This window comes from Cyrtonyx montezumae, unplaced genomic scaffold (genome assembly GCF_038088225.1).
Source record: "Cyrtonyx montezumae isolate F1298 unplaced genomic scaffold, pur_monq_1.0 scaffold_29, whole genome shotgun sequence".
Taxonomy (NCBI): domain Eukaryota; kingdom Metazoa; phylum Chordata; class Aves; order Galliformes; family Odontophoridae; genus Cyrtonyx; species Cyrtonyx montezumae.
The window spans coordinates 11,449,298-11,462,398 of NW_027072033.1; the positions used below are offsets into that span (position 1 = coordinate 11,449,298).

General features: G+C 42.4%; 1 protein-coding gene across 1 annotated transcript in view; it reads right to left on the minus strand.

Moving 5' to 3' along the window:
- ABCA1 (ATP binding cassette subfamily A member 1) overlaps positions 1–13,101 on the minus strand; it is a 98,621-nt gene that overhangs the window by 47,718 nt on the left and 37,802 nt on the right. Inside the window, exon 6 of the mRNA XM_065740701.1 lies at positions 1,913–2,034. Coding sequence (XP_065596773.1) covers positions 1,913–2,034 — 122 coding nt within the window. The remainder of the gene's footprint in view (positions 1–1,912; positions 2,035–13,101) is intronic.

The following is a 13,101-nucleotide window of genomic DNA, read 5'->3' on the forward strand; positions in this document are numbered from 1 at the left end:
GATAGACAAGACTCCTGGAGATTGCCCTGTCCAACTCCCTGCTAAAGCTGGTTCCCTACAGTAGGTCTCACAGGAAAACATTCAGGTGGGTTTTGAATATCTCCAGAGAAGGAGATTCCACAACCTCCCTGGGCTAGATGCGCCCACAGTGGCAGCATCCAAAGCTTGAACACATGGATGCCTGCCCACCAGTGGTCTGTGTTCCTTCCAAATCTCATAACCTTCTTGGCACACCTGCCACTGTCAACTCAACATTCAACTTCTCTACCCCAGGAAGCAATACATGTATTTGGACAAAGCTGTGGCCTTTGTTATGAAATTATTTTATCCATTTATACAGAAACCAAGCAATTTTCTATCAATATTGCAATCACTATGCAGCTGAATAGTGAAGTCAGATCACCACCCCTGACCTCCAGGAAAATCATGTCCATTTTGGGACTTAGAAAGTCATCCAACAAGAAAGGAGAGCTGTGCATTTCAGCTATTTGTATTAGAAAGTACTTATAAAGTAAGATCTGGTGGCTTCTTGCTGTTCTCTATAGCTTTCTACCTAGGTGCCTGGATTAATTCTTGCTGACATCCTTCGTTGTGTACTGGCAGAATCTACACAAGACAGCTCCACTAAGGACAAAACTCCCAAGTGAACAACAGCCAACTGATTACTTCTTCATTACCACTCAAATATTTTATGGAGATGGAGGCTTTTCTTCTGTTGTTAGCTTTCCCAGCTCTAGTACAATCAAAACATGGTATTCACATGGTACAAGATCAGACCAAGCACTTTTGCCAGTTCAAAAATCTGTCTTCCATCACTTAAGGGAGAATGAATACATAACCAGTTTGGCCACTTTTGCAGAACCATCCATAGCATGTTTTAATTCAGATTTCAAGCAAATTTGTTTCAAATAAAACAAAACCTATCATTTAGAACAGGCTCGATTTCTTTCCACTTCTCTTAGTACAACTTGCAGGTTTAGTTGTCAAACTGCAGTGAAACAGATGGCTTGACAGAAGTCACTGAAGAATGACATAAGATGTGCAAGAGGGGCAGCATCTGTAACTACATGAAAGCATAGTTTGAAAGAGCTATTAATCATCCCACTTCAAAGAAGAGATCTGATCTGGAGCTGGGAAGCAGACTGGATGGATTTCTTTCTCCTTCTGCAGTCACACTGACTAAAGAGGACCACAGGTCATTTTTTGAAGTCTGAACCTGATTTCTGCAGCAGAAAGTATGCTGCAAGAGGTGGACCAATTCACCCAGGCTAGCAAAAAACATTCTGAGCTTCACAATGACAGACAGCAATCTTAAGATAGGGCCTCCAGCCCAGTCACAGCAGCCAACATCTACAAGGACAATCACAGGAACAACAGAGTTTCATTTGAGATCACATGCACTACATAATATACAAGTTTATTGTCTTCCTTAAAGAGTTGGTCACAGAACATGCTTCCCTCTCCTGCACAGGAATCCATGGCAGAGTGGCACACAAACCATACTCCAGTACATGCTCAGCAACAGAACTACAACAACATGGTTTTTTTTTAATTTCTAATCGAAGAAGAACAGTTCCAACAGCACTAGCAACTAGCAACATTTCACCGTGTAATAAAAAAAATAAAAATAAAAAACTGGAAAGAAGAAATTCCATTTAGCCTGAAGGATATGAGGCTACTTTCTTACTCTGATCAAAACACTTCCATGTGGGTCTCAGAGAGCATTTACACCTTACAAAAAATAAGACATTAGGTTCAGGGTAAGGAGGAGGAGGAAATAAACGGGGATTACATTTTCCTCTATGTCTGTACAACACCTAGCATGGAGAAGCCCGGCACTGAGGATTCTCAGCATGATAGTTAAACAAACAATATACTAACCATTATAATAGTGGTTGAAAGTGCTCTTTACCTTCTGGAGATTGACCTCTGCATCCAGTAGCTCCTCTACTGCAGAAGGTGGCATAGACACATTATGATGGAGAAAGTCTGAGAATGTCTCATTGTCAACCAGGAAATCCCGAAGTTTCAAGTCTGTAATGTGACAAACAAAGCAACATTTTAGTCAGGGCAAAGCTAAAAGGAAATAATGTGAGAGCACTGGACAGGAAAAGCAAAAGCTGACAAACAGGAGAGGGGATTACACAAAGAACAGCACAAAGAAAGCAGGAACTTCTTCCAAACCAAATGCTCTGAAGAATGGTAGTTTTCAGAAATGTCAAACTATGATACCTTGATCTAAAAAAATATAAAAGGAATTTTTAAGATCGATTTTGTTTGCTACTTAGGATCAATTTACACATACATCGTTCAGAAACAGAAGCAACAGCAACAAAGCAGACCAAGCTGTTCCCCTGCTCTGGGGTGAAACCTACTCCAGTGTTAGCCTTGTACAAAGGTGAAGTTTCTCTTAATCCCTGTGCCATCACTGAATGCAGGATGCAGCTGGTGCACGGACCATGGAGGATTTACTAGTCTGTATTTAATTATGCTAATGGTAACTACTAGATGCACTCTAAAAAGCTCCTATTTGTACTCTACTATACGGTATGTCACAGTCTAATGTATTCAGATGCAAATAAACAGATGATACAAGATCATATGCAAATTTAAGAAGTAACCACTCTGTCAGCATTTCTGCAAACACTGATTTCATTTTATTTCCCCAAGGCCTCACCTTCTGAATCCACTGGCATTGCAGCTTTAAGTTTTACAACAGATTTGTACTTCCCTCACAACAGAAGGGAGCCATCTGGAGATTATAACCTGTGTACAATATTCAAGTTCACAAACACAGAGCTTAAGCAACCACCCCCCTTGCTGTCCTTTCTTCACTATGCTTAAATAAGCCAGGATGAGGAAAGCAGCTATGCCAGAAGTGCTGAGAGAGGAGACCTCTTGGGATTTAATGGGGTGAGGATTTCCTGGAGATGTCAAGCCTGCCAGCTGGTATCATGCTGGTTTTTCTGCTTGAGGAAGAAGAGAGACAAGATTCCATGGCAAACAGCAGCAGAGAGTGAGCCCTGACAGGCAAGTCATGCAGGCAGCCCCTCCAGCAGGAACATCAGCTGCCGTTACACACATTTTTTCTCTCCTCCCCTGCTTTTTGCTCCACTGGGCTGGCAATACCCACAAGAAAACACACCCTGGGTAAGAACCCTTGTGAGTAGCTGGCTGCCATCCAACAGAGCCAAGGCCACTGCAATGTGCCGGGACCCAGGCTGATGCAGGCCGGGTGGCAAGGCAGGCTGCCAGGCACTCAGCTCTGGCAGCACAAAGCACACAGGGTTACTGGCGGTCATTCCTCCCTCATCCACATATCTAGTTACAAACGCCCTGTCGCCTTGTTCTGCGCGAGCAGCCACCACCACCGCCCTCAGCCGAGGCAACACAGAGGTTACTCTGGGACGAAGGCTCCTCTCTCCCCCACCCTCTCTGCAGAGCAAGCAAACCAGCTGCTGCTGTAGCAAACCACTGCATTCTACTCCCCAGCCTGCTCACCGAGGCTGAAAGAAACATCACCACCAGCCCTGATGTCTTGGTTGTTTCCCAAGGGCACTGAGCTCCCCAAATACTTCTGGGCCTTGGTTGTTTTTGTTTGTTTGTTTGTTTTGTTTGTTTTTTAGGTTTTTTTTTGTGAGATCATCCTCAGTTTGGAAACAGATGGGACAAAGGGGTAGCTGGCTGAAAGCACCCTGACATGGAAAGATCAGATGTGCTTTTTCATTTACTCTGTCCCTAAGCATTTTTTCATGCTCCTCTTAAAGGAGCCATTCACTTTTAAACACAAAGGCAGCCTACCCTGTGAAAGCAAGCAGTAGGTAGCTACAGGAAAGCAAGGTGAGCAGCACCTTGACTACTGCTGGTCTCTTCACTATCATGATGGGGAAGAATGATCTGCCACCTTGCACAGCTGTAATTAACTAATTCAAAGTTAACAAGGCATTTTTTTCCTTTCCTTTTCATCATGTTAAGTATTTTCAGACTTGCTCAGCACTACTATTTGCTGAAAAATCAAAGCTGCCTTTTAAGGCAACTCCTACAAATGCCTGAAGGAGTTTTCATCATTGTTTGGATGAAAATATGAGGAGAATAGAACATAAAGATAGCAGCATGTGAAGTTATCAGAAAAGCTTGTGGGATAAGACTGAGCTTCCAGCTGTCTGGGCATGATCTCGTGCCATAACCCTTATCTTCCTATGATAACACATGGGAGTTCTGCAAGACCAAGGGACCAAACCCCAACAACATGGTCACATTGCACCACCCAAAGCAAACAGCCAAAATTCCCCACAGTGCATTTTTCTCCCTCACACTTCTAGTGCCTGTGGCTCCGTATGCCATGCTATCACTCTCAGTTACGGAGACCTGCATAATGACCTGCATGTGAAGCCGAGCAAAAGAAACAACCACTGGCATCAGTCTAAGTTCCTGCCCTGGATATTTAAAAATATGAGAGTTAATAGAGATTTTGTCTTGAAAACAGCTGTTCACCCACGAGGCTGCTCACCTAATAGAGCCTAAGGAAATACAAGGGCATTAGTTAAATGAACCACACCAAAAGTAGTAAACAAAAGAAACAGACAAGTCTTCTGAAGGCTAATACCAAGCTTACTTCAAATGCAAACATTTTGAGTAGAAAAACACACTTATAATCAGAGGACAACTACTGTAATACTTTTCTGATATAAAAGCTGAGACGCACTATCAAGTTACTCAAAAAATGTCAGGCAAAACATGTCAGTTCAAACATGATTTAACTCATGCATCTTCTCTCCTGCTTGAAACTGACAGAAAGCTCTTGTCTGGTTGGCTACTGCAATCCGGCCAACAAAGAGCAATGCAGCTGCAGCATTCATGGGGCGCATCAAAAAGACATTCTCCATGTTTTGCTGATATGAAAGGTCAACCTCTCACCATCCCCAAGAGAAAACCAGTGCTGCTGGCTCTCCCCACCACCACATGGTATGGTCTCCTGTTAAGATCCCCAGGTTTCACAAACCAAGATGAGCCCCAGGCACAAAAGTGGGTACAAACTGAGGTCAGACAGAGCCACTATGCTAAGTCAGATCTGACATCAACCATTGTCATGAATCTTTGGTGGGATGGCAACCAATGTTATTGTCTCACAGTGAAGAAATCACAATCAACAGAATAGTGAGTTATGTGGTATTCACAATAGACTACTTTTGCAATTGCAATCCTGACCCCAAAGGAAGAAAAACTGACATCAGAGAAAACAAACTAGGCCTGTACTTTTAAACCAGGAAGTAGCACCTCCATGCCAGAAGGCCTAGTAGGATTGATATGTTTTTGTTGTAACTAGCTCCAACTTGGGTACTCCGCAGCAGAAAAGCAGGAGACAGTGACCTTTCATGTGACACAAGTAGGAAAAGAGAAGTCCACTTCCTATACAGGGCAGGGAGAAGAGTCTCCCTTAAGTCACGCAAGGAAGTCTCCAGCAGAAGTCTCCAGAGCTGGCGGTCTTGTGCCTTAACCACAAAACCACTCTTCCCCTCTGAAATCACAGGTCAGTATTAGACTATCGCACATGGCAGCATTTCACAAATGCTGGCTCCACGAAATACAGAGCTAGCCAGTTGTTTCAAATGAATACAAGGGGCTGAGTTAAAGATTTCCAGTTTCCCAAAAGCTCAATCCTTTTCACTACTTTCACTTCTGAGCACAGGGCCAGGCCAGTTGTTTCTAGCTTGAAGAACAAAAAACTGTGACAATAATAGAATAAGGGGCTCGGGACAAACTAGAAAAACAGAATCTCCACGCTTGGCTATATTACTGGTTAAGTTAAATTGGAAAAAAAACATTCACTATAATCAACAGAAAGTCAGTGCTATGTGGAATCATGAGAAATATCATGGATAAAACAATCTACTGTCCTTGCAGATCAGAACTGAAGCAATGATTGTGCAGTGAAGAAACGGTCCATGGTCCACACATTCTCAGTCAGAGGTTTTTACCATCCTTGTCCTGGAAACACATCACCTACTATTAGAGGCTCTTAACACAGTTCATGTTTAAGAGAGCAAGAGAATACAAAGTGAGCAACCAGTTTAAAATTGCTGCTATTAGTATTAAGTTGACCATGAGAAGTCCCACAGTGAACAGCTACTATTTCCAGCAATATTGAAAACATGTGCAGACAAGTGGGACAAATAAATAAATAAAGCAGAGACAAGTCAGAGAGCAGGAATGTTCACCTACATGCCCCTCCCACTCTTTCTTGCTTCCCTCAGAAGCACAATGTGCTTACACCTTCCTCCAGAAACATAAATGATGCAGCTTCTTTTAAAGATGAAACAATAGGGTAGAAAAACAAAACCGCACGGAAATTGTGGCTACAGTTTTCATATCCTGAACACTGCCTTCTAAAAATAGAAGGCACACAAATGTTATTTCAACATCTCTGAATGAGCTGTAGAGTACAAAGCTTACCAGGTCTGACTTCAATTTGTGAGGTTTGTGCCGTAACCTATAATAAACCAGATTTTCAACCAGTTTTTAAAACTGACTTGAACCGACTAAAAAGAATCTGATAGTCAGATGTTCTGTTTATTTCCCAGTTTCAGAGGCTGTAAGTTCCTACAAGGAATTGGGTGAAGGAAGAGGAAAAAGGGGATTCATGCCATTTAATTTAGGAACTAAAAGAAAAGCACAGCCATATGTCTCATCTACAAGCATGCCTATTTATCTTCAGGGAATTCAGTCCTTACTCACCAAACATTCTGGGCAGAAAACAGTTATGCTATTTGCTGTGTATCAATTGTGGTGTGGTCTGCAGACCCGCTACACTACAAAGTCTGTACTCCTTACACCCAAGCATGAAGACAATGGAAAAGCTTGTGTAAAACTATGACCCTTTATTTCTCATCACAGAGACTGATGTGACCAAGTGCCAGGTCCTGCACTTTGGCCATAATAACCCCATGCAATGCTATAGGCTTGGGGCAGAATGGCTTGAAGAATGTAGAGAGGAAAAGGACCTGGCGGTGTTGGTTGATGCTCGGCTTAACATGAGCCGGCAGTGTGCCCAGGTGGCCAAGAAGGCCAACGGCATCCTGGCCTGTATTAGAAATAGTGTAGCCAGCAGGAGCAGGGAGGTGATCATCCCCCTGTACTCAGCTCTGGTGCGGCCGCACCTCGAGTACTGTGTTCAGTTTTGGGCTCGTCACTACAAGAAGGACATTGAGGCCCTGGAGCGTGTTCAGAGAAGGGCAACAAAACTGGTGAGGGGTCTGGAGCACAAGTCTTATGAGGAGCGGCTGAGGGAGCTGGGATTGTTTAGTCTGGAGAAGAGGAGGCTCAGAGGAGACCTTATTGCACTCTACCACTTCCTGAAGGGGGGTTGTGGTGAGGAGGGGGTGGGCCTCTTCTCCCTGATAAATAATGACAGGACAAGAGGGAATGGCCACAAGTTGCGCTGGGGAAGATTTAGATTAGACCTGAGGAAACATTTTTTTTCTGAAAGAGTGGTCAGGCACTGGAATGGCCTGCCTAGGGAGGTGGTTGAGGCACCATCCCTAGCGCTGTTCAAGAAGCATTTAGATGAGGTGCTAAGGGATTTCATTTAGCAGTTGGGTAGGGATAGTGATAGGAGGATGGTTGGACTAGATGATCTTGTAGGTCCTTTCCAACCTTATGAACCTATGAACCTATGATAATTGGGCAATCCACTTCTTTTCACAACAGTAGCACAAAAGCATGACTGCAAGATGAAACAGTGAGACAAAATGGGCACACAGAGCTTTAGCTTTATTAGGGAAAGCAGGATTCTGTAAATACACAAAGAAGAAAACAGTGAGCGAAATAGGTTCAGATTCACAGTACCTGGTTCCCTGCTGGGATGAAACTGAGCTTCTACTGAAAGGGAGCAGCAGAGCATCTTCTCTGAGCTTTAATGCAAGGGCAGTAATTAACTTACATCCATACCTGCCTGTCAAGCCCACACACTGCTGCTCCACAGGGCCTTGGCATGTTCAGAAGACAAAATTTCAAGGCTCCCTAGTTAGAGGTCTGATTCACCCAGTGCAGAGCTTGTTCACTAGTCATACCAACAGCAACTGAAGCTTTTGCAAAACAAAAGTGTGTGAATGGTCTACCAGTGGACCAAGAGCTGGTCACAGCTCCTACAGCTGAAAACATTTACAAGTTGAGCACATAACCATGAGGACTCCAGCTAGTGAGCTGCCTTAATATTTAGCAATTCCTCACATAGAGAAAAGGACCAAAGCAGACAAACTAAGTATTTAAGCATAAACTATTGTGGAATTAACTCTCACTCTGAAATTTTGTGTTAATTTTTCAGTACCAGAAGTATCTCAGGCTACTTTCCATTAAAAAGAGGCTTTCCAACACAATAATAGTGTAACTGAAATCTGAATGACTCACGAATTTATGCTCATTCTAAGGAAACCATCATCTCCAAATAAAGGAGTCTGTTCCAGAGTTATACCCAACTGAGCCAACAGCCTACTGTCAAAAGTAGACCTTTCAGATGACCAACTGTTGGGCTTTGGCAAGGTCACAAGTTTTCATCCACCCTCATAATCCTAGCTTTATGCAACACAAAAGCATAAAAAAAAATCTGGAAAAGCGTGATCAAGTGACATATCATATACACACGCATATATATATATATACACACTTTTTTTTTTATTTTAAAGCAGTTAACTGTGGTTTAATTTTCCTCTTCCTGCAGGCAGTCTTTAACCTGTGTCATGGGAATAGCTGTCAGAACTGCCTGTATCCCTGCTGATACTGACAAGAGCTAAAACTGCCCTATGAACAAGTTAGAAGGTTGTGCCCTGATTTGTTGACAAGAAATCAAGCAGCTCAGCAGACCTGTTGTGCAAGATCTGCTCATGTGAAAACACAAGTCTAATATGGTTGCAATCAAAGAGCTGTTCCCTCTGTAGACACAGCTTGATGTGTTCTCGTAGTAGGCTCTAAGTCTCTGCCTTGTCCATCAGAAATTCAACAGTGCTGTCTGTGGATTAGATGACACCCAACAGAGCGTTCGTTTAACAAGATTCTGTAATTTTGACATTTCTGTTATGTCAAACACCTCTGGTGAAGAATATGGAGGTGGCAGCCTCCTGATCATTTCCAGCAGCTAGGATGTCTCCTGGAATGAAGGTACACACTATGCTATAGGTTCTCACTTTCCTACCCTTCACTGGTAGAGGGCTCACTTGTCTTGTCTTTCCTGCTTGCTGTGCTGAAAATTGTCAGAGGACGTGACTATGGAGAATGATCTGTGCTTGGATAGCCACAAGCAGGCTATTCACACTGTTTCCCCTTACCAGAGGATCACCTTGCCTATTGTCCACCAGTCACACTGTTTTACTATCATCAGCATTGTTTCAAGTGACAAGGCCTAAAGAAAGCTGCAGCACCAGAATAATATGTCTATCTCTGTCACAGGAGAGGCTTCAAGTTCATCTTTATGGTAAGAGTCACAGAGTTTAGAAAAAAAATCAGGAGGAGAAACAGCAATACAACAAATAGGGAATTGGAAGATAGGGGTAGGATGAGCTTGCAATTTGTAGAACTCGCTGATCAGGAGTTCCTGACTCAGCACTCTCTCAGGCCACTATTGGCACCTTCAGCAGAAGGTTGTTGCTTTGCTCACCATAAGATGAACTGTAAACACTGGCCAAAGCATTGCTGCATATTAAAAGAAGTAGTGGGAGGTCAGCATGCAACATGGGCCTGAAGCTTCTGAAGCCAACTCTATTCCTCCTTAAGCTAACACTTTTGCTTAGAAGGGATTTTAAAAACAGACAGCCAGCACAATCACTCTGATAGAAAGCACAGCTGACACATTGTACTGGTGCAAGTACAAGGGATCAGTTAGCCTTTACACAGGGCACGCTGGTTTTAAGAATGCAGAAACAATTTAAGGTAGCTGAGATCCCACTTCAAACCTATACAGAAAGACTGCAGGAAGCACAAGGCTGTATCTTTGCCTAGTTACTACCTGAAGTCCCAAATGTCATCAGGGTCCCCTCCTATTTCAGGAACACAGCAACAGAAAGCCTCTCCATCAGCAAGCATAGGCTCAAGCCAGAAGTGAAAGCCACATGGTGCTCAGCAGCAATTCTGTGAATAAATGCAGCCTCCAGAGCTTCTAGGAAAGGATGCACTCCAACTCCCATGCTCCCCAGGTCTTGCATAACACCACAGAAAAGATATTTTTGTCTAACCCCCTGCTGCAAGCCAAATACTGTTATCAGCACAGACAACTGTGAAATGGATTGCCTATTAAAAAACAAAACAAAACCACAACTTAGGTTTCAAACAATACCATAAGCAAAGCAGGCTTTAAGAAAAGTCAAATATATTCACTGTTTTCTGAAGCAAATTTGAAACAGATCCAAATCACACGTCACTTGCAACAGGTTGAAAATTCTCTTGCTAGGTTTCACAAAATCAGGATACGCTGCACACTTCCCAGACCATGAACTGGCTTGTCAATCACTGTGATTGATTCACCTCAGATCTGACCAGATATGATAGTTTATTATTACAACAAAACGATTTTCGAGAGTGGTATACAGAACGTGTTTCAGGCAGTGGAGAAGGTTTCTACACTGTCAAATCCAGCTCAGAAGTAAAAAATTAATACTTGGCAACGCCAGAGAAGTGCTTCTAAAAGAGCCGGAAGGTAAGAGCTGCTAAAAATAAGGTTTGGATTTTTACTGCACTAGGAACATTATGCCCTAGATAACACACAGATTTTGAAGATTCTGAACAACCAACTCAGAGACACAGCAGAATATGTTACAGATCAATAAATACAGATGGTTAAACAAATAACATGGTCACATTCTGGAAAATAAAAACACCCACAAAAAAACAGTATGCCAATGGCAAACACATGTGAGAATGCACAGCATGCAATTATGCTATTAAAAATCATGCATCTAAGTGGAAGTATGAGCTGTGACTGATGAGAACCCAGTCCAGCGTTGCTTATACTTGGACAAGTGACCTCAAATTCAGTGGAAATTCAAGTCATAGGAAAGAGCAGAACTGGACATTTTAATCAAATGACCATTACTAACAGTGGAAGAATTTTCATGATCTGGATATGTGAGCAAGCATCTGGAAGACTACTGCTCATATGCAGACAGAAAATACCTGAATCAGAACAGCTTCAAATCTCTGAAGCAGGGAGAACTGCCCAAGCAACACCATGCTACTCCAAACAGCAGCAGCCTAGGTTTGCAATTTAAAAGACCTTTCTCACTAAACCAGTATGGGTACTGGTGAACTATAAGCAAAAAAACAGGAAGAGCTGCCAAGGATCAAAGCAGCCTGGCTGTCCTGCAACTCCCACTGCTTGGCTTTGCACTGTAAGAAAGAAGAAAAAAGCCACACCTTCTCTGAGTGTGAAGCTTCAACCTACCACAGCTACCTTCTTCACTCCCAGAACAAATTCAGGGAACTCAGCTTGTATCTGACTTAACACAATACCAACGCTGCAGTCAGCAGATCACAGTGCATCTTGTTTTCCCTACTTTCAGGTGAAAAAAAAACTTCTAGATCGAGAGTCAAATACTCATGCAACAGAAAAAGCTAGCTCCAGAACAAGCTGCTTCCTAGGCTCAAACCAATCCAAAAGGCAGCCAAAATTCTGAAGATTTACAAGCATCAGCCAATCACCATAGCCCATTAATTTAAGCATTTTTCCAACCTTATGAACCTATGAACCTATAAGCAGGAACACTGCCTACTTATTCTGAATATATGCCTAGGTCTATAAGACTTCAAACCCTTGCAATTGTTCCCTGTGTTTCAGTTTAGATGAACATTGGGAAGTTATCCATTATACAGTTCAGTTTTGCTTTTAAGGTTCAAGTCCAAAGGGGAAAAAAAAAAAAATCAAGCTTCAACGCTGAAACAAGAAAATAGGTTCTCTGACAAATTTAGGGAAACCTTTGTAACCACTCAGCCTCTTCACTAATATAAATGAAGATTGTTGCATAACAGCATTTCAAAATAGTTAAAAAAACCTTTCTCAACCCTTGAGAGACGTGGTTTGAGAAGCAGATGCACAGTGAAAGTGATCAAATTTACACACCAAAGTCTTGGACAGAGATTATGCCTGTTGAAGTGCTATGCTGTGTTGCTACCTACCTCAGTAAACTCAGAAAAGACCTTGCCTGGGTAGTCTGAGGAGCTCATCCTTCAGTTCAGTGTCACTTTGGACAGAACATATATCGATCATTCCCCCTTTCAGTTCTAGTTTCTTAGCTTTTTGAAATGCATCTTGGAGTACACTACTTGGAACAGCACTATTGTCACCTGTTTCATACAGAGGGCAAGAACGTTACAAGTAAACACAGCACAGAGCAGCGCCACTTGCTGCTTTAGGAACACAGTCTTATATACTTCAGAACCCATGACTTGTCCAGTCTAGTGAGATTAAAAATATGTTTCGGTAAGGGAACCTTGGGCGTTACCTGCATGGACATCTTGATAAAATTCTTCTTTTGACTTTCTCCAGTTACTAGTACAAAATAATATGAAAAGGAAAGAAGCAGATACAGCTGAAGGTAACTGTGAGCTTAAAGAATTGATCCATTATCTTGATTTCTGTTACTGACTTTACAGCACTACAGTTAATATTTTCCCAAACAGGTGGGCAGCAGGCAAGTGTGTGAACAGAAAAGGGAAATATCAAGGATCAGCAGAGAGATCTGATGGCTGGTGATCGTGTCAAACACCTGTGCCCATACTACAAGAACAGTCATTAGGGCATCACGTATAAACCTTGACTCAAAGTGACAAAGGATTTCAGTGGTGTTTTTTTTAATATTCTGAAATGACATTTTGTTGGTTAGACAACAGCTGTTTCTTTGCTAAATAGCTGGTTGGCATAAATAAAAATAAGCATTCAGATTCAGAGGTTGCTATCTTTACCATATCTTTGCCCATGAACAAATCCAATTCTGGTATGTGTGTACTCAGTCAGCCACAGGTAGCGGTCCAACTAGGTTTAAGGAGCATGTGCTAAAATACATAGAGAACTGCATAGAAGGGAGATCTTGAAGTGTAACGGATCATGTTTGTTAAGTT